Below are 21,358 nucleotides of genomic sequence, written 5' to 3' on the forward strand. Positions count from 1 at the left end.
TGAATTTTTCTCAAAATCTATGGGTTAATATCCCCCTACGAAATATTTTATTTTTCGGTAAATGCTCTATATACTGAAGCTTATGATCTTTACTGTTGTTTTAATATTTCTAAACATATTTTATATTTGTATTAATGTATATTAAACTCTCTTTCATGGTACATGGGCATCGTTTAAATTTTTCGTCAATTAATTTAATAAAACTTCATAATACTCCCTAAATTGGTTGACTAACCACTATAAAATCGCTATTCTCTAGAAAAACGGAGACAACAAAGGTTTCAAACCTCTTTGACCTTCATCATATGTTAGTGAGGGATGCAACTATGCATTAAAATAGAATTTCATTTTTTTGAATTTTTCTCAAAATCTATGGGTTAACCCCTACAAAATATTTAATTTTTCGGTAAATACTCTATATACTGAAGCCTATGATCTTTACTGTTGTTTTAATATTTCTAAACACATTCTATATTTGTATTAATGTATATTAAACTCTATTTCATGGTACATGTGCGTCGTTTAAATTTTTCGTCAATTAATTTAGTAAAACTTCATAATACTCCCTAAATTGGTTGACTAACCACTATAAAATCTTTATTCTCTAGAAAAACGGAGAAAACAAAAGTTCCAAACCTTTTTGACCTTCATCATCCCTTTCTTATTAAAGGAGGAGCATTGATATAAATAAACCTTGGCCTCATGTGTTTATTACATGAGTGTCATTTCCTAGGTGTCATCACCACATGCACTCTCATTTACTTTTTAAAAAACCCTTCATAAACTAGAAAAATTACAAACAAATGCCACTGGTCATTACATTATACTATGATTTCGGATTTCAAAAATAACCTTCGGATTACATTTCGATTTAAAAAAAAAACCGGAATCTAAATAAGGTAGCATATTAACTTCTTCCTAAGAGAGACTTTATGGTATGTTCGAAAATTTGGAAGTGTTTCATTTAAATAAGGCAACACAATAAGTATCTCATCTAAAGTTATGTACGCTTTAGTACAATTTTTGATTCTTTAAACGTGGTACAACTAAATTCTTTAACCTGTATCAGTACTTGGTACATCTAAAGTTCATATCAAAATTCATAAAACTAATCTTGCAACAAGCAAACTATGTTTATCATAAAACTAATCTAGAATCGTTTATCATAATGTTCATATCATAACCTATACGAATGTTCATATCAAATCGTTTTATGATATTTTTGATTCAATTCATCGAAAATAACCAATTAAATCCAAGACTTAATGCTTCAAAGTATTAAGGAAAGACAATTGAATTGTTAACGTAATCAAGGACACTAAATTCAAAGAATTGTAAAACTTACCTTAATCGATAGGGGAATGATTCTGAAATATTTTTATACATTGTTCCGTTTATATTTTATTAGACAATTACTTATGTTTCATTTAATATTATATTTATAATTTACCCGCATACAAACAAATATACAATTTAATTTTAATGGCCATATAAATTTATATTGACATACTAAAATTCTTAGCTATAATCCGTACTTTCTTTCATATATTTTTTTTACTATGACTTTAACTTTTATTATGTCTACATATTAAAAGTTATAATACTTTAATAATCTCCTCGCTCTGCGCAGGACGCGGGTTATCACCTAGTAACCTTTTTACAAACCTGTTAAGCGGTGGAAGTTTGGGTTCAATGCCCACTGCTGAAGGAGCTGTCTCTGATTTGTTTGGGAAGCCTCTCTTCTTATCCCTCTACGACTGGTTCTTGGAGGTATATGCTATTAAGACTTACTCTGATTTACATCTTAAAGTTGAGAACTTTGTTGTTTTGATTCTGTGATGTTCTTGTTTTAAAGCATGGAGAAGTTTACAAACTTGCGTTTGGTCCAAAGGCATTTGTTGTCATCTCTGATCCTATTGTTGCGGCATGTCCTCAGAGAGAACGCGTTTTCCTATGACAAGGTAATGGAGTCAGTCAGTGTCTTTGTTTTGTTTTCTTTTGGTACCACCATCAAGTAACTTTCCTTTGTGTTTTTTTTTAGGGAGTTCTTGCTGAGATCTTAGAGCCCGTCATGGGAAAAGGGTTGATACCTGCTGACCTTGATACCTAGAAGTTAAGAAGAAGAGGTAAGTAAAGCTGTTTTTGTTACTCTCTCTATGTTTATGGCCATTGATGATGATCTGTGTTGCAGCTATAACTCCTGCGTTCCATGCATTGTATTTGGAGGCCATGGTCAAAGTATTCAGCAACTGTTCTGAGAAAATGATACTGAAATTGAAATTGAAAAACTTATAGTTTTTAAATTTATACATTTTTAAACTTTTTTTTCTGGTATATTTATTTTTAATCATGCAATTAATAAAATTTTAATTTTAATTTAAAAAAAATATTTTTTCTATTTCTAAGAACTCCTAATTGGAAATCACCATTAGACACATTATTTTGACTAGAATCCTTAACTATTCAAACAAAAACAAATAAAAAAAAATAAAAATAAATTAATATAATAATGATAAGGACTCCAAGAAGGAATCCACCATTGCGGATGTTCTAATATATTATAGCCTATAAAAGCGGACAAGACCGAAGTATCAGTTTCATACACATCAGACAACTTCGAATCAAAAAGACAAACAGTCAAACAGATATGTCCGAACCATCTGAAGCCTCTGATCCTTGCGCTCTCATAGGCATCGTAAAGAATCCAGATGGCACCATCACTCGCGACCCACCAGATTCCCCTGCGTCCCAGCCGAACCTGACCTCTCCTCTCCAGTCATATCCAAAGACATCATCGTATCAGACTTCACGTGGATGCGTCTCTACCTCCCCACCGCCGCACTACGTTTGCCTAAACAAAAACTCTCTCTCGTCGTCTACTACCACGGCGGAGGCTTCATCACCGGCAGCGTCGACTTCAAACTCTACGACGACTTCTGCAACCTCATGGCGCGCGTGCTCAACGTGGTCGTCGCGTCACCTTCGTACCGGCTAGCTCCCGAGCACAGACTCCCGGCGGCGTACCACGACGGAGCGGACGCTCTGACGTTTATTAGAAAGTCCGACGACGAGTGGATCAAATCTCACGTCTATCTCTTTAACGTGTTCCTCATGGGGACAGGCTCCGGTGGTAACTTGGCTTACAGTGTCGGACATAGAGTCGCAAATGTACTTGATCCGTTATTACGTATATGTGGATTGATCTTACACCATCCGTTCTTCGGCGGGGAAGAGCGGTGCGAGTCCAAGATCAGACATGAGAACGATCGTGTTTTTCCGCCTGCTGTCGGAGACCTTTGTTGGGAGCTTTGTCTCCCTGTCGGAGAGAATAGGGACCATGCGTATTCGAATCCGACAATGGGAGATGGACTGGAGGTACTCGGAGCGTTGAAGTGGAAGGTGATGGTGTGTGGAGGAGGAGGAGATCCGATGATAGATAGGCAGAGAGATGTGGCGAAGCTGATGAAGGAGAAGGGAATTCATGTGGTGGAGTGTTTTACTGACGGCGATGTTCATGGTGCTGAGCTCGGTGATCCGTCCAAGAGTCAAACTCTGTTTGCTTCCATCAAAAGTTTCATTTCATCTACACCGTATCGTTTTTAAAAGACATCCATAAAATAAGGAGGCTTATACTAGAGGCCCATCCCCCAGCCCAATATTGTAGGCCCATTTAAGGATTACCTTTATGTATTGGTTCGTGGAAAAATTATAAATAAGAAGCCCAAGAGGCTGGCTCTCTCTCTCTCTCTCTTTTGTTAGACATGTCTCGTTTTCTCTTCTAGAACATGGCATGGACATTCCTATACTTCAATGTTGTCGAAGGCCTGCCTGTTTACTGATTTAAATAAAGGTTTATTAATGACTTTACTCAGGAGATCTGGTTTCAAGTTTTAGAGAAGGCAAATTATGCACATTAATTGTTTTGATCTCTCCCATCATTGTCGGTGTAGATTTTTAGCAAAGACAGTATCAAATGAATTAGTTGTGTCAATCTCCCCGAAAGAGATTTTAATTATAGTACATTAACGCTTTACTATCAATATGTTTGCCTGATATTTGATTTGCCAAACTTCAAATTAGTTTTGTGCATTGAATTTTCTGCGAACTTCTCAACCAACGAAAGAGACGTGCCAACTACTTGTGTACCAGAAAAAGTCTCTTGTTCTCTTTAGTGCACAAAAAGAGAAAGCAAAGAGCACTACGTTTTCCCTGGTTGCAATGTCATTGTTTCCTTTAGTGTCTCATTCTTTTTCCACTTGAGTTTTGCATTACAATGTTTCATCAAGTAAACTGTGTTAAATCATTCACATCAAATATAAGAATTATTTCAGTGTTAACTTAAAACTATGATCTGTTCTGTTATTAGTTTGCATTTTAACAAAACGAAAACATTTTATTAAGTTTCAAAAAAACATTTTATTGACAGTAATTACCTTCAAAAAAGTTTTTTTTTGTCAGCCCAAATCCTATTTTTACAAATAATTACGAAAACAATGAATTCAATTAAGTCAATTTCGGACCCACTAAACAAAGTATTAGACTATTATCCAAGCTTTTCAAGATAAAATAAATTGAAATATTTAATTGCTATTTTCTTTTTTTATTGCCTATAAAATCGGAGAAGACTGAAGGATTCAGTTTCATACACAACACAAGACTTCGAATAATGTCCGAACCATCTCCAGTCTCTGATCCTTACGCTCACATAGGCATCGTAAAGAACCCAGATGGCTCCATCACTCGCGACCCCACCAGATTCCCGTACGCCTCAGCCACACCTGACCCCTCCCCGGTAAACACCGTCGTATCCAAAGACATCACCGTGAGCCACTCAAACTCCACGTGGATGCGTCTCTACGTCCCCGTTACCGCACTAAACGACGGCGTTTCGTCTAAAAAACTCCCTCTCGTCGTCTACTACCACGGCGGAGGCTTCGTCATCTGCAGCGTCGACTTCAAACCCTTCCACGACTTCTGCAACCGTATGGCGCGTGAGCTCAACGCGGTCGTCGCGTCGCCTTCCTACCGGCTGGCTCCGGAGCACAGACTCCCGGCGGCGTACGACGACGGAGTGGACGCTCTGAGGTTTATTAGAACCTCAGACGACGAGTGGATCAAGTCTCACGCTGATCTCTCCAACGTGTTCCTCATGGGGACAAGCGCTGGTGGTAACTTGGCCTACAACGTCGGGCTCAGATCCGCCTTGGCGGACCTGAGTCCCGTACGTATCCGTGGACTGGTCTTACACCATCCGTTCTTCGGCGGCGAGGAGCGGTGCGAGTCCGAGATCAGACTTGAGCACGATCAGGTTTTTCCGCCTACTGCCGGAGACGTTTGCTGGGAGCTTTGTCTCCCTGTCGGAGCTAACCGGGATCACGAGTATTCTAATCTGACGGTGGGAGATGGACCGGTGAATATGGAGATGATCGGACGGTTGGGATGGAAGGTGGTGGTGAGTGGAGGAGGAGGAGATCCGATGATAGATAGGCAGAGAGATGTGGCGAAGCTGATGAAGGAGAAGGGAGTTGATGTGGTGGAGCGTTTTACTGACGGCGTTGTTCACGGTGCTGAGCTCGGTGATCCGACCAAGAGTACAACTCTGTTTGCTTCCATCAGAAATCTCATTTACTCTTAGAGGCCAGCCCAATATGTTAGGCCCATTTAAAGGTTACCTTAATGTATTGGTTTGTGGAAAAGTTATAAATAAGAAAAATATTAGACATCTCTGGTTTTCTCTTGTGGAACTTGGCATCGACATTTCTATTCTCCAATGTTGTGGGAAGGCCTATTTAGTGGTCTGAACTCTGAATAAAGGGTTTATTAATGGTTTTACTTAGTTGATCGTCTTAGAGAAGACAAGTATACAGATTAATAGAGAAAGATTTGTAATGATTATTCAGCATAATACAAAGAGTATTGTTAAGCATGAATTTCATAAAACGATTTAGAGTAATACAGTTATATTTAAATTCTCATAAAGTATGTAAAATTCTTATAATTTTTGTAATTTTTCTTATCATTTATAATAATATGATTGTACTCCAATGTTCCACACTTGGACGAACAAGGGCGCAAATGGATGCTCCTTTGGAGACCACTTACTTGTATAATGAGTTATAAGTTATTTGAAGGGTTTTGAAAACAGATTGTATTCTCTCTTTTATACAGCCAGATTGTATTCTCTTGTTAATTGTGTAAGTATTAAAATTATAAAATAATATTACAAATGATCTCCTCAGACTATATGATTATAAATATATAAACGTAATGTATTATATTTAAGGAGTTGTTAAGGAGTTGCGTAAACTTCAAAAGCGAGAACAAGTGCAAAGAAGATTTGGTCGCGGTGGTGGCCAAGGCGGAAGTCGGTTAGGTCGTGGAGGAGGTGGGGGTAGATTTGGTGGCGGTGGTGGTGGTGACAGAGGCCACCGATGAACACAGCTCTATAGTTTCACTACTATTACTGCTTTCTTGCTGTGGATAAATCTGTTATTTGTTTTCTTGTTTTCTTCTTTTGAACAACTCAAGGGACTCTTTTGTTTTTCCACTAATTTGTGTAATATAATGATGATAAAATTATGAATTCATCAGTTACACTTTCTTCGTAGTGAATGATTTCATATGGTATAATTATAGTTAAATTGCTCTCCATTTCAACTGTTGGTAAAATGGTAACCTGATCAGCAGAATGCTTGTGGAATTGATGTGATCTGTGTGAACATAATGTATCTTGCAAGTTTGGACTAGTCAATGAAGGACAAAAGTTACCTACCGTTTATGTATTCTTGCAAATTCTCCATTCTTTTTAGTCCTGTTCGGAACTACGGTAGGCGCTACTCGAACGGTAACCCCATACCTAGCGAATTACCGAAATATCAGTAATATTCGAAGATTACGTGGGGTCTAATTTTAAATACAATTTAATATATTTATAATATATTTAGATAATTTTAAATATGATGACACATATTCTTAGACATAATTATATAATTTATATATATAAATTTAAACAACTTCTTTTTGATTAGTCGAATATCTAGATTATGGTGTGTTTGGTACGAAAAAATTCTTAAATGAAGTAATTATGTGTTTGTTTTGAGTTTGATAGATAATTATAATTATTTAGTAATGAATCATTACAAAAAATCTGTCAATAATGATTAAAAATAATTAACCGTGTTTCAACTTTATATAGACGGAAAAAAAATTAGGCGGTCTAGGCGGAAATTAGGCGGAAATTAAGCGGTCAACGCAGAAATTAGACGGTGTTACGTGGGTCAACGCGTATCAACGCCTAGCTACACTGATTTGGGCATATTCACCGCGGTCAAACTCCGAACAACTACTAAACGACCGCGTTTTTGAACATGGCTTTTTAGTATAGCCGGTAATTCTTCTGCGTGCTTGAATTTAAACACAATTCTATATATAAGCGTAAATCTTTTTTTTTTAATCAAAATGCGTAAACTCTTATATATATGCGCAAATCTAAGGGTAGATTAAGGCTTTCTTATATTTGCCTGATATATGATTTTTCCAAACTTCAAATTAGTTTTGTGCATTGAATTTTTCTGCGACTTCTCAACCAATGAAAGAGACTTTGTGAACCCATAAAATGTCTCTTGTTTTAGTGCACAAAAAAAAAAGAAAGCACAGAGGACTAAGTCATTGTCGTTGGTTAGTCTCATTCTTTCTCCAATTCAGTTACATTACAATATTTCATCAAGTAAGTTGTGCTAAATCATTAACATTAGTCTCATCTTTCTCCAATTCAGTAACATTACAATATTTCATCAAGTAAATTGTGTTAAATCATTCACATTAGTCTCATTCTCTCTCCATTTCAGCTACATTACAGTAAGAAAATTGTGTTAAATAATTCACATCAAATATATAAATGATAACAGTGTTAATTAACGTAAAACTATGATATGTTCTGTTGTTAGTTTGCATTTTAACAAAATGTAAACATTTTATTTACTGTAATTAACCTTCAAAAGAGTTCTTTCTCAACACAAATCCAATTTTATAGTAGTTACGACACCAAAGAATTCAGTTAGGTAACTTTTTCGGATCCAACAAAGTACTTTGTTTAGACTATTATTCAAGCTTTTCAAGCAAAAAGTCAAATTTTACACCGTAATTCAATAAAAAATTATACACATATTCAAGCTTTTCATGAATAAAATAATATTCAAATAATTTAATTACTAATAATATTATAGCCTATAAAAGCAGACAAGAATGAGGGTATCATTAACTCCGGTCTCTTACCCGATGTTCTTAACTCATGATTTGATACTTTTTTAATTTTTGTTTTTTTTTTATATTTTTCGGCTAAAAGACGACTTTTATATCTCTTATTCAAAAGACGATTCTTAACTTTTCTTAGCTAAAATCTAAGAAAAAATAAAAATCGTGTCTTAGCCGAAACTAAGAACCCCAGTTAATAGACCGGGGTTAAAGATGGTCTAGTATCAGTTTCATACACAACAGAAGACTTCGAATCCAAAAGACATCAGATATGTCCGAACCATCTCCTGATCCTTGCCCTCTCATAGGCATCGTTAAGAATCCAAATGGCTCCATCACTCGCGACTCTACCAGATTCCCACGCGTCCCCGCCACACCTGTTCCGTCTCCGCAAAACCCCTTCGTCGTAACCAAAGACATCACCGTACGCCATTCAAACTCCACGTGGATGCGTCTCTACGTCCCCACTACCGCACTAGGTTCATCTCAGAACCCCCTCTCGTTGTCTTTTACCACGGCGGAGGTTTCATTGTCTGCAGCGTCGACTTCACACTCTACGACGACTTCTGCAACCTCATGGCGCGTGAGCTCAACGTGGTCGTCGCGTCCCCTTCGTACCGTCTAGCTCCCGAGCACAGACTCCCGGCGGCTTACGTCGACGGACTCGACGCTCTGAGGTTTATTAGAATGTCCGAAGACGAGTGGATCAAATCTCACGTCGATCTCTCCAACGCGTACCTCATGGGGACAAGTACCGGTGGTAACTTGGCTTACAACGTTCGCGGATTATTGTGGATTGATCTTACACCATGTTAGATTTGAGTTTAATTATGGGTTTCCAATGATTTTATCCCTTTATATATTACTAGGGGTTAGCCCGCCCTACGGGCGGGGTTAATTACTTTACATTTATATTTTTTTGTAAAATTTGGTGCAACTTGATTTGTAAAAGATCATGGTCTTCATTTTGTCACCAGCTTAATCCATATAACCGTTTTGTTTATTTGGGAGTTTTGTGTGATGGAATGAACCGTGATATATAGAGTTTATTTTGCAAGCCTATTTAGCTTTTGATGCTAGTTGGAGAACAAATGATTTATGATATTTATTTTGGTGTGTTTTTTTTGTACATAGTCTTTGTGGAGATGTATTTCTATATTTTCAGTTCGTAAGTGATGAAGAATATTTTCTATAAAAAAAAGAAGTGATGAAGGAGTTGTTGAAAGCACTTAAGTAAAAATGTGGAACATATGAAAATTTGAAAATGTTTATGTTCTTTTTTTGCATAAACACGATAATAAATTATTGACTTGCCTTTTTTCCTTGTTAATGATGATGCTTGGTGGTCTATTATCCATTGTATAAACTTATAACAATTTTTAAACGATATATATTGAAAGAACAAAATTATTTCGTTAAAATAACACTATTTCAATTATATACAAAAATGAATCCTCATGAATTTCAAGAGGGAACTACATGGAGCACAAAAATGGAGCACGTAGACACTTAAAGTTATATACAAAAGCAAGAAAAAACTTGGCCAAGAACACTAAAGGGAACGTCATCATCTTTTTAAACAACTATCCTATAAGACCCTCAAGCTCTAAAAGGCTTCTGCAGTCAAACTACAACACCATTGCTTCTCCGCCGGAGGAGCCGCGTCACCATTTCGTCAGCCGACAAGAAACAAACAACAACCACCAAAACGTTATCAAATGTATTTAGCCTTGAAGCCTCTAAAGCAAGCTCTGTCACTTCTTCTTGACTTGTCAAAACGTCCCAAATCCCCTCACATCTCATTATCAGAAACTCGTCTTCCTCTGTTAACGTATATGTTTGATCTCTGGCTATGCGATGTCCTAATCGCCTAGAGCTTGTGTGACTTATAGAATGCCGTTTAAGTAACCGTCATTGACAAAGCTTCCACTCTTGTTCTTTCTGGTAAGTAGATTGGTCTCGTCTTGAGACATATTTATTGCTTCACATTCTTACAGAGAACAGCTCTGCAATCCCCTGCATTTGTCTCAAGAAACAGAGAACAACAATCATGAGCAAACAAACCAACACTTAAAATCGAATCTTAGTGACTATGAGATGGGTTTGGTCGAAGCAAGCAAACATACCTTCCAAAAAGGGCAGCAAGGTGTGGTACAGGAAAAAGAGCCCGGAAGAAGAGCCGACGTAACACAAATAACATTGGCAAATATGGACTATGATCACGTCATCCCATTGATTTCTAAGGTTTTCTTTGGAATAATAAATCGAATATAATATTATCTATAGATTGTGTACATTGTTTTCTCTCAGTACTAAGAAGCTAACTTCAACACAACCACGAGTAGTAGTTTCTGACTGGTTTCATAAAATCAGAGCACTCTTTTTTTCCTTATTGATACTTATTTTGTTGCATTTTCTGGCTTATTTCCCAACTTCCCCACCCGTAAATGTTTTCCACTATAATTCGTTCCTCTATTCAGAAACCAGATACAATACAAAGACCAATTAAAAGATTAACTATAGAGAGATTATGATCTCATGAGGGGGAGGATTATCTACTTTATCTTTGGAGAGACATGTGATTAGTTGTTGCTGTTCTTCAGTAGTAAGTGTGTCCTTTAGGTACATCGTAGCAGCTGCAGCTTCATCGTGCCCGCCTTTCCATGTCAATCCTTGAGTTATGGCATCCAAAGCGTTACAACTTTAGAAATTTAGTATCAGAAACGAAAGAACGTTTATGTCTACATACCTGTCACGAAGCAGACAGCCTTTGCCAATTTTGATATCCACATCATCATTCTCCTTCTCGAGATATTGGTATTAGACCAGCAACCTTACAAAGTACACCTAGGAGAGTTCATCATTCATATATAGTGTATGAGATAGGTGAGGAACGCTTGAAAGCTGGACAGATGAATTTATTGCTATGAATGAATGCCATCAACCACATCAAATCTTTAATCGCAGAGGAGTGGATGATTGGAGTAATTTTGACGGTTTCAGAAAGGCGGAGGTAGCTATGAGAGTTTCGACCATAGAGGAGAGAGAGGTCGAAAACGTTTTAACTTTTAAGCAATGGGTTATTGACCTAATTTAAACGGACAACAATATAAGCATTTGTAATGGGCCAACGAAAAAGCATAAGTTCACTTCGTTTCCTAAAATCAAAAGACGGCTGAATGTTAAAAAGCAGGAGTACACGTGTCATGTTTTGCCCCTCAGTCCTTGCTGATGTGGACACCTTAAGGAGAGACCCAAGCCAACTTTATTATACTAGGTGATTTTCCCGTGCTCATGCACGGGTATAAATATTTATAAAATAAATATATTATAATAATTGATTGTTATCTATTTTTAATTTTAAATTAATTTATAATTTGTTTGCATAATTTATATTAATAATATTATATTACTTTAATTAGATATATGATTTTAGATATGTTATATCTAGTCGGTTTTGTTATTTTTATAGTTGATTTAGTTATCATTTGGGTATATTAGATTGCATATTTTTCTCTAAATTCAATTATAATATTTTTTATTTTAAATATACTAAAATTATGATTAATTTTCTTATTTGCATTTACGTTGATTGTTGTCTTAGATTTGTAAATATATTTGAGGAAGATTATGTATAACTTAAGATATATTGTGCTTACAATGAAATATAAAATAAAGTAAAGTGTCTGATTCTAAATTACGTAAATTAATATAACGATAATATTCTACAGTCTCATTCATATATATAAATTTTACAAAAGAACTAAATTATAACAATTGATTAATATTTTATTTTCATTTGTTGATATGTTTTGAGTCATCCTATTGTTTACATTTATAAAGTAAATTATTATTATAAAATTATATATTCTGATTGTAGTTAAATCTATGCTTTTAGATATAAGTTGGATTAGTCGAGTCACTCATATTGTGAGTATATTGAGTGACATATATTCTTTGAAATTGAAACTACAGTATAATTATTTTTTATTATAATTTAGTAAAAGCAAATTAATTTTATTTATCGTTTAAATATGAATGTAGTTTCATAATATTTATCAAATTATGTGTTATTTGTTTAAAAAAAAATCAGAAACTAAAGTGATGATCAATTTATATGAAGTTACATACATAAGTAACTAATACATTTTTTGAATTTGAAAGAATAATTTGGAAGCTCGTGTACACATATCAATATTTTACAATAATTAAATTATTTTATAAATTTTAAATAATTTTATGCCTTAGATTTATTACCCGATAAACTGAGATTTATTTTAAAGAATCTTAAAATGAGATTCAGATTTGCTTTGGTATTTTAATTATAGTCATATAAAATTCCACAAACATAAAAACATATATTTTAAAAGTAAATTTAATATTATGAAAACAATTAATTTTAATAATGATAAAATAAAATATATCTAGCTCGTTATGTTATTTTAAATTATTTTGTAATTATTTGATCAAAAGATATTTGTTGTTAATTCTTTTTATTTTTTAACATCTCTTAAAAAATAAGCAGTTAAAAACAATTGTGTGATTGTATTTGCAAAATTATATTATATCAGTAAAATATAATGTATACATTTTTTACCGTAATTTAAAGATATTATAGGCAACTAAATATATGAAAAATAAATAAAACATTTCAGTAATACTAATTATAAACTATTTTTAGTCAATTAAACATAGATTAGTTTATGTTACTTAATTATTTTATGTAATTATCTAAGAAAATAGATAGATATATAAAAATTATTTCTATTACTTTGAAAATATATACTTTTGTATTGTTTAAAATTATGTTTGAAAAGAAATAATATTTCTTTTCCTAATATCAAGATTATGTGTGTGAATCTTGTTTTATGAAATCACATTATATGCAAAAATATATATTCATCTAAGAAAATATAGATATAAGGAAATATTTTATTACTTCAAAAGTATATTTTATGTTATTTAAAAATATTTTTAAATGGAATATTTCTATTTTGTGAACTTTCCATTTTAATGAAATAATATTAGTATTAAATATATACATATATTTTCGTTTTTAATTTTTTAAAAAACTTTATAAATGTTTCCTTTTTATTATAGATGTTATTTGGAAAATTTGAAAAAGGAAACTAAATAAAAAATTTAATAATATTATTTAAATCTAATATTTTTAATTCATTAAGGGTATCAATGTAATCAGCCATCGTGAGAGTTAACGTGAGCGCGACACATAAGAAACTGACTTCTCAAATAATATTATAAAGATAAATGCTTAGAGCAACTGCAACGGTGATTTTAGATGAGTCCTTACCATTAATCCTTAGCATTATTTCAATATAATATTATTATTTTGGTTTAATTAGCTAGGGATCAATCCTTCAAGAAGGATTGGAAGGACTCAATCCTTAATACACGTGTCTCTCTCTATCTCTCCTCCCACGCTCTCTCTCTCGATCTCTCCTTGCTCCATCATCTCCCACCATGATCCTATCTCTCTCTCTCTCTCTCTTTACTTCATTTCTCTCACTCGGACACTGCAAATTGCCAGTCGAGATTTGTCACCGCCTGTTTTATAATTCCTCTTCTCCCTTTTCGTTTTTTCCCCGTATCAATGGATCCTACAATTCCTCTTCAATCATATTTGTGAGTTTGTTTTGGTGTTACTGCAATCATGACGTGGGTTGTGTAGCTACTTAAATTGGTGCTGGAAGAGTTCTCTTTCCCTTTCTCTGCACTAGATACTGCATTGAAGTTAGGATTTTTAGCTATGCTATTGGGGATATCGTGTTTTGTGTGTGTTGAATTGGCAGGAGGGTACTCTGACTTTGGTTGAAATTTTCATATGTAGTCTTGCTTTGTTTTCTCTTCATAAAGTTTTGTCCTTTCTATGGTGAACGTGAAGCTCTTTTTCTGTTTTATCTGGATTCTGTTATCAGTCAAAAATCTCATGAAATGAAATTGCATAAATCTTATTAGGTGTTTGAAAAAGCTTGAATCTTTCATGTGTTGTTCCTTGAAGTTAGGTTGTTAAAGAAATTAGAATTTTTGCTAAGGTTTTTTTTTTTTAAATGACTTGTTTGTGTCTGGCAGGGGAAGTGAAATGGCTCTTATCAATTTGGAAGCTCATGTGTTGCTGCTCAGTGGGGGATTCGTCGTCCTCATGTTGCAGTCAAAGCTTCTTTTTATCCAACCAGATTGGAATCTCACCATGACAAGTAAGAGTCTTTAACTTTACCATGCCTTAATTTGTTGAGATTGCTTCTTCCCATTGCATATAGTTGCTGTAAAGTGTTTAGTCTTACTGCTTTGTAAAGTTTCATGTATCTGAGAGGCTAATGAAGTTGTCTTTATTTTGATATAACCTTCAGCAGTTGCATCAGCCAAATAAATTGTTTGGGAGCTTCACAGTCGAGTATGTTTTCACATGGCTCCTTGCCCTTCTTGTCACTTGTAATGGGACAGTCCCGTAATTCACATTCTCGTAGAGGAGCTCGCTTCACCGTTAGGCCTTAGGTTGAGTAAACAAAATATACTTTTGAGTTTATGTCGTGGATCCCAATAACGTCGGAACGTTACGGATGCAGTGGAAGTGAATGGAGGGATTATTGTGTCGGTGGTGAAGGAGGAAGATTGGTTTAAGAAGCAGAGGAGCCGAGTGAAAGTGATTGACTATGGCGAATCTGTCATCATGCCTGGTCTTGTTGATGTGTAAGTTTGATCTTAAACCACATCACCAAGGACTCGGTTCTGTGTAGTTTATGCTTCCTTCTGGAACAATGGCTGCTGCTGCTGGTAATCAAATCATGTTTCAATTACTTTGAGTTTCGGTACTTAAACATTGGCTCTTTCTTTGAAAGTTAGTTTCCTAGTAAAGTTGGCTCTTTCCTTGACCAATGAAACATGAACTCTTTCTTTTTTTTTGAACTTCATGAATACAAAACGCTAAGGACTCTAATTCAAGTAACACCATTGGACTTGATTCTTTTGATTAAGTCCTTAACTATTCAAAAAAAAAAAACCAAAAAATTTTTAATGTTTTAATAATGCTAAGGACTCTAATTAGAGTAACACCATTGCATATGCTCTTATATTGTTGTCCGTTTAAATTAGGTCAATAACCCATTGCTTAAAAGTTAAAGTTCACTTCGTTTCCTAAAATCAAAAGACGGCTGAATGTTAAAAAGCAGGAGTACACGTGTCATGTTTTGCCCCTCAGTCCTTGCTGATGTGGACACCTTAAGGAGAGACTCAAGCCAACTTTATTATATAAGATTTAATGTCCCTTAGAATTTCTTATGTTGGATATATATCCCTAATACACCATCTGTTTGCGGCCAAGAGCGGTGCGAGTGGGAGATCAGACACGAGAACACGATCATGTTTTTCCGCCTACTGTCGGAGACCTTTGCTGGGAGCTTTGTCTCCCTGTGGGAGCTAACCGGGATCACGAGTATTCGAATCAGACGGTGGGAGATGGATCACGGGATCATGAGGAAAAATCCAACGGTTGGGATGGAAGGTGATGGTGTGTGGAGGAGGAGATCCGATGGTAGATAGGCAGAGAGGTGTGGCGAATTTGTTTAAGGAGAAGGGAGTTGATGTGGTGGAGCGTTTCACCGACGACGGTGTTTACGGTGCTGCCGAGCTCGGTGATCCGTCCAAGAGCCAAGCTCTGCTTGCTTCCATCAGAAATTTGATTTCCTCCCCTGCACCGTTACATTTTTCTTTAAAATCCATACCATTAAAGAAGGCCAAATTGCTGATGACCCTTAAAGATTGAAGTGTTTAGACCAGCTCAATAACCCATTGATATATTACCTTCATGTATTGGTTTGTGTAAAGATTATATAAATATGATTAATAGTGGAGGCTCTCTCTTGTCTTACACATCTCTTGCTTTCTCTTTTGACATCTCAGAGTCTTATATTGGATGTATACATCTTAGAGTCAGCCCTGCATGGACATTATGTTCCATTAATGTTCCACCTTTTGACGCACTAGGGCATACAGATGCTTCTTTGGAGACCATTTACCTGTATAGTGAGCTATAGGAAGCTAATTGAAGGGTTTTGAATATAAGATGGTATTCTCTTATTAGTTGTATAAGGATTAAAATCATAAGATAATATTACAAATCATTAACTCGCAATTTATTGAAGAATTTTACAGATTTGATGATGAAAATACAAACATAAAATATTATATTGTTTTGGTTAAAGAACATATAAGATAATGTTATTTGCAGTGCTTCTCTGGCAAACCGATGACTAAATCAGTTTCTACTTCCAAATTAAGATCTATGACTCTGAATTTCTCTTGTTGATCAGTCGACCCTCTCCATGGTTCTAAAACAGTCTGTTCATAACATAGATTGCATTGGAGTCAACCACACAAAGATAGCATCATATATAATTTTCTACATTTGAATAAATTGTAAGCAAAACTAGGTGAAAAAATCTCACTTTTGTTTTTGAAATGGGCTATATATATATATATGAATCGGAAAGAGAGATGAATTACCTTTTGATGTAACCGGACGTTCTCTTCTAACAATTGTTTCTCCTGAAACGAAGCCATGTTATCTCACATTTATAGAGAATGCTAATAAGCAAAACTATTAACATATATAACATATTGCATTGCACCTTTGCTTTTAGCTTCTCCAATTGCTCCCTGAACAATTGCGCCTATAACCATTCCAACTATTTTCATTACCATGATAAAAACACTAATACAGAAATTACACACAAGTCTGGAACGATGTTGATAAAGTTATTGACATATGTCGCTAAATCACCGCAAAAAATTCCGTGTCCAAGTTGTTATTTGTAAATGAGGTTAATAACTCATAGCTACACGGTTGAGATGGGAAATTATTAATTTCAACATGCATGTATATATATATATATATTTGCATTGTGGCATCATCATTCATATATACCAATATATATTGATGAAAACATACCTTTTTTGCTCGGACCTTGGCCAAACTTCTTTGGAGTTGACTATCAATTTCTTGAAGCTCTTCTAGAGAACACGAAGCAAGTTCTTGACCCAGTAGCTTCCTATACACACGCAAAAGAGAGTGTATGATTGCATAATTTTGTTAAAACTCTATTAACGTAAATTAATGCTAATAGCATTACAAGTGAAAATAAACAATCAAAAAGGTGGCAACAATAAGGAAAAACAAAGGCTAAGACATGATACCGCTTGTGAAATTCAAGGAGTTCAATCTTTGTGATCATGTGGCTTGCTTCTTCCTTTAATCGCTACATAACGCCAACAGCATGAAACCATAGGACGCAATAGAAGTAAAACAACATCAATATATAATTTTTTTTAATTTACGGCCAATATAAACTGTTTAACAGTTAGATCAGCGTTTTGATGTTAAAAAAAACTGTTGAACAATCTTTGTCCCATCGATTCTGTATATGTACACACTGTTGAACATATCTACATTGTACAAACTGCTGACATATCACAAGATTTGGTTTTGGTAGGGCATGAGAAAAAAAATCAATATCATTAAACCATGTAAATATCTATGACATAATATAGACCAAAATAGTTTGGTAACAAACCTGGACGTAAATTTCTGAGTCATGGTTGTTGGTTTCATGATCTTTTGTGTACTTGCGGTAACGTTCGATCGTCTTCCACATGCTGATGATCAAACATAGACAAATTATAGAATCCACAGATCTATATATCTCGCTTAAAAAAGATATGTAATTAAATCTGAGGTTTAAATATAAGACGTGCATCTTCTAGCAACAAAATATTAAAATGTAGTTTATTTGATTTTTAAGTAAAGATTCACCTCCAGATCTCTCAAAGTTGTACGTACTACAATGTCTTTTGACTGCTGGTTAATAGCATCTATATAGCTAACTATAAACCCATCCCATTCGAATTCATCATCATGCCTTTTCTTATAATGTCTAAATCGATGAACTCCTTTTTGCAATTTTGGCCAAAATCAAATAATTGAATCTAGAACCTCTAATCTATATGAAAAACTATAATTGACAACATCTGCTAGCATAGAGAAAAACAACCACGTTTAACGTTATACATCTACTTGGATATATTACAGCACAAAGCTTTGATTGGTTTCTTCTTAGATGTATAATTAAGTATTAGTCCAAGAAATACATGATATATATATATATATATAGACAGGGGAAATCTATGTATAAACTGCACATCCGAATCAAATGAAGAAGAGCACACATAATTAAGTCATATGGCTACAAAAGTGGAGCCCAAATAAAGATACAACGAAACCAAAACTATAGTACGCAACCTAATAGGGGCAAGAAAAAAAATAAAACATATTTATAATTTTATATTATCAATATATATATGGATGGGTAAAAAATTGTACAAGTTGGTACGGATATCACACTAAATAACCATCTAAATTATAGTCTTAATCCATTTAGAGCTAGTTCCAATGTTGTTTTATGTTCATAATTTCAATAAAATTTTGGAAACCCTAGACATACACACTATAGTTAATTAGACAAAAAAAAGTTAAGGTAGATCAGAAAATGTGAGTTTGTATATATTTCTCAATAAGTGACTATTATATAAATATAGAAAATGAAATCATATTATTATAGGAAGAGAGAAGAAGTAAATCTTTAGGCTTCAGACAAGGATCGAATCTCATCAAGTAACAAATCTAAGATAGTAGCTTTATTCAATTACGATTCAGAAAAATTCAGACCAGACACATAACCTAAAAAGCCTAATTAACCAAATAAAAAGTACAGAAATAGTAAAAGAAAGTAAATTCAAGGATAAAGAAGACATACTCAGAGTTGGAAAATTCGTAAAGCCTTCCTCTCTGAGAGAAAACAATGAGAGAAACTTGAGCATCACAGAGTACTGAGAGCTCATAAGCTTTCTTCAGCAAACCATTTCTTCTTTTTGAGAAAGTCACTTGTCTACTCGTCGCGTTTTCTATTTTCTTCATCTCTATCTTTCCTCTCACCATTTTTCTTCTTTTGACTTTTTTTCTTCTTTTTATTCCTGGCACAAGATCGGTAAAAAAGATTGGAACCTTAAACCAGCCAATGACCAGTTAACATAACCAGAGTCATAAAAGAGAGAGAAGGATCTCACCGAAGAGAGAGAAAGATCAAGTGTCGGCAGAGAAAATGAAGAAGAGATAAGCTAATATATAGTGAAGAAAATTTTAATTTAAGACTAAGATATCTCAGGAAATGGTAAATTTTAAAGATACGTGGATAAATTAAAGGAAGACATCAAAGTTGAGGAGGAGAAGCAAGAGCTGAAACTCAACAAAAATGGAAAGAGAAAAAGGAAAACTGGGAACTTTTAGGAACCCTAGAATGATTTGTGAGGAAAGGAAAGGGCAAATTTCTCAATGTTTTACTAATTTCTTTTGGTATGGGTCACAATGAAATAATGTTATTTTCATTTCTTTTTATTTTTGATAATAATAAAATTGTCAATTATGTATAGAATATTTCGATTTTCTGTCCATATCTTCTCCTCACCACATAGTCGAATAATTAGATGCCAATAAAGAAGAAACAGGATAATTCTTGTTTTCTTTCATCGGTCTGAAAAAACAACCAGATTTTCTTTAAAATAATTCATATATTTGTTGTGAGGGAATAACACTTATTGTTGTGCACCAATTATAGTATTTCAACTTTTGATAAAACAATTGAGAAAGACGATTGAGGCATGTTCAAAATGTTATATTAGAATAATGGCCGTACGAAATAAACTATTTAAATATAAAAATATAGAAGTATTAGGAAAGATCCATATGCCTTGTGCCTTATAGTCGTCGAAAAAACATATTCATTACCCTGTTTTGGTTAATTTTAACGAGGCAAGAAAGACGAATATCTGAAAGTCACTAAATTAGGAAATTTTGGGAGAGAGAATCTGAGAAAGAGTGAGGAGATGTGAGGAATATTTGAAAAAAGAAAAAGGTTTGTGCTTGAACTTTTTACTACAGTATGTCCTGGTTAAAAGAACAAACAATATACTTATATATATATATATATATCACCCAAAAATAATCTTAAATATCCCATATATATTAATTGAGAAACATTACAACTTCTTTTTGTATTTATGTGTCATCACAAAGATGATTTTTAGAATCACTAGAGAAATAAGTTGGTCCATCTAATTATATAATAAGTTTTTATTAAAGTAACAATAAATTCATTATTAATAAATATGTCATAATAAATCAGTGTTATAAAAAATAATAAATTCAATATTAATGTTCTTTATTATTTCTTTAAATAAAAGTTATAGAATTGCCTAATATGCTTAAAATAAATATGACAATTAATGACTTTGAAAAAATAAAAATTTAATAAAAATTAGTGTATCTTCTATCATATTTGTTTAATTTTAAATTATTAAAATAAATTAAGCAATTGTATTAACTATATAATAAAATTTAGATTTTTGGTATATGTTATATTTTGAATTTTTTTAAACGACTATAATTACTAAAACTATTAAAAGTCTCACATTCAAATTTTGTGATCCATGATTTTAAATTTTTGTTATAACAAAATACATATGATTACAAAATCATATAAGTAAAATATCTAATTTAATTAACTATTAATATATATATATATATATATATCATTTTAAATTAAACTATATACCATATATAATACATAAATATTTTAATTTTCCTAAACAATTTTTTTCCTCTTGAGATTAAAATGATATTTTCCTCTTGAGATTAAAACCCATTTCTACTATATGCCTCTCTCTTATTGGTCAGTTTGTTTTCCTAAACAATTTTTTTTAGTGTTTCAAAAAAAAAACATTTTTTTTTTTTGCTTTTAGATACCCAATGCAAGTATCAACCAATGTGGTTGCTCTAATAAAATATTTGAGAAAAAAAATTCTATAAAATATATAATTATCAAGAAAGCGAGAAAATCAATGCGTGATCACCTCTTAACCCTTCTCCCAATTCCACCATCGTGCAAACATCGAAGTTCTATCTTATTATATCTACATGCCCCGTTTCCTTTGAGCGAGGTACAAGCCCATGTGGTTCTTGTAAGAGAGTATATGATAA

General features: G+C 33.7%; 3 protein-coding genes, 1 long non-coding RNA gene and 1 pseudogene across 6 annotated transcripts; 3 read left to right on the forward strand and 2 right to left on the reverse strand.

The window, feature by feature from the left end:
- The first annotated feature begins 530 nt into the window (after positions 1-530).
- LOC125597211 lies at positions 531-3,916 on the forward strand (annotated as a pseudogene).
- Positions 3,917-4,608: 692 nt separating this feature from the next.
- LOC125597205 (probable carboxylesterase 120) lies at positions 4,609-5,722 on the forward strand. Its single transcript, XM_048771970.1, has one exon. The coding sequence runs from the start codon at positions 4,667-4,669 to the stop codon at positions 5,633-5,635; it is 969 nt and encodes a 322-aa protein (XP_048627927.1). The 5' UTR covers positions 4,609-4,666; the 3' UTR covers positions 5,636-5,722.
- Positions 5,723-8,524: 2,802 nt separating this feature from the next.
- LOC125597212 (probable carboxylesterase 120) lies at positions 8,525-9,069 on the forward strand. The gene is made up of 2 exons (XM_048771975.1): positions 8,525-8,732; positions 8,777-9,069. Exons 1-2 carry the CDS (start codon positions 8,525-8,527, stop codon positions 9,067-9,069), a joined length of 501 nt encoding a protein of 166 aa, XP_048627932.1.
- Positions 9,070-9,646: 577 nt separating this feature from the next.
- LOC125597207 lies at positions 9,647-11,486 on the reverse strand. Of its 3 annotated transcripts, none has more exons than XR_007331561.1 (3): positions 11,003-11,373; positions 10,380-10,925; positions 9,647-10,269 (listed from the first exon to the last, which is right to left on the reverse strand). It is a non-coding gene; the product is annotated as an uncharacterized LOC125597207 (long non-coding RNA). The 3 variants fall into 3 exon arrangements; XR_007331562.1 differs by having other exon boundaries at positions 9,647-10,279; XR_007331560.1 differs by having other exon boundaries at positions 9,647-10,925; positions 11,003-11,486.
- Positions 11,487-16,360: 4,874 nt separating this feature from the next.
- On the reverse strand, positions 16,361-19,726 carry LOC125597206 (MADS-box protein AGL42). Its single transcript, XM_048771971.1, has 8 exons — positions 19,390-19,726; positions 19,080-19,296; positions 17,841-17,922; positions 17,464-17,525; positions 17,219-17,318; positions 16,899-16,940; positions 16,774-16,815; positions 16,361-16,608 (listed from the first exon to the last, which is right to left on the reverse strand). Exons 2-8 carry the CDS (start codon positions 19,259-19,261, stop codon positions 16,489-16,491), a joined length of 630 nt encoding a protein of 209 aa, XP_048627928.1. The 5' UTR covers positions 19,262-19,296; positions 19,390-19,726; the 3' UTR covers positions 16,361-16,488.
- Between the last annotated feature and the right edge of the window lie 1,632 nt (positions 19,727-21,358).

The sequence above is a fragment of the Brassica napus genome, unplaced genomic scaffold, assembly GCF_020379485.1.
Source record: "Brassica napus cultivar Da-Ae unplaced genomic scaffold, Da-Ae ScsIHWf_1387;HRSCAF=1967, whole genome shotgun sequence".
Lineage (NCBI taxonomy): Eukaryota > Viridiplantae > Streptophyta > Magnoliopsida > Brassicales > Brassicaceae > Brassica > Brassica napus.

Coding starts and splice junctions, on each gene's coding strand:
- LOC125597205 (XM_048771970.1), top strand. CDS start 4,667: ATGTCCGAACCATCTCCAGTCTCTGATCCTTACGCTCACATAGGCATC.
- LOC125597212 (XM_048771975.1), top strand. CDS start 8,525: ATGTCCGAACCATCTCCTGATCCTTGCCCTCTCATAGGCATCGTTAAG. Junction 8,733..8,776: donor CGTCCCCACTACCGCACTAG/GTTCATCTCAGA, acceptor ACCACGGCGGAG/GTTTCATTGTCTGCAGCGTC.
- LOC125597206 (XM_048771971.1), bottom strand. CDS start 19,261: ATGGTGAGAGGAAAGATAGAGATGAAGAAAATAGAAAACGCGACGAGT. Junction 17,526..17,840: donor ACTCAGAAATTTACGTCCAG/GTTTGTTACCAA, acceptor GGCGTTATGTAG/CGATTAAAGGAAGAAGCAAG. Junction 16,816..16,898: donor TGGAGAAGCTAAAAGCAAAG/GTGCAATGCAAT, acceptor GCTTCGTTTCAG/GAGAAACAATTGTTAGAAGA.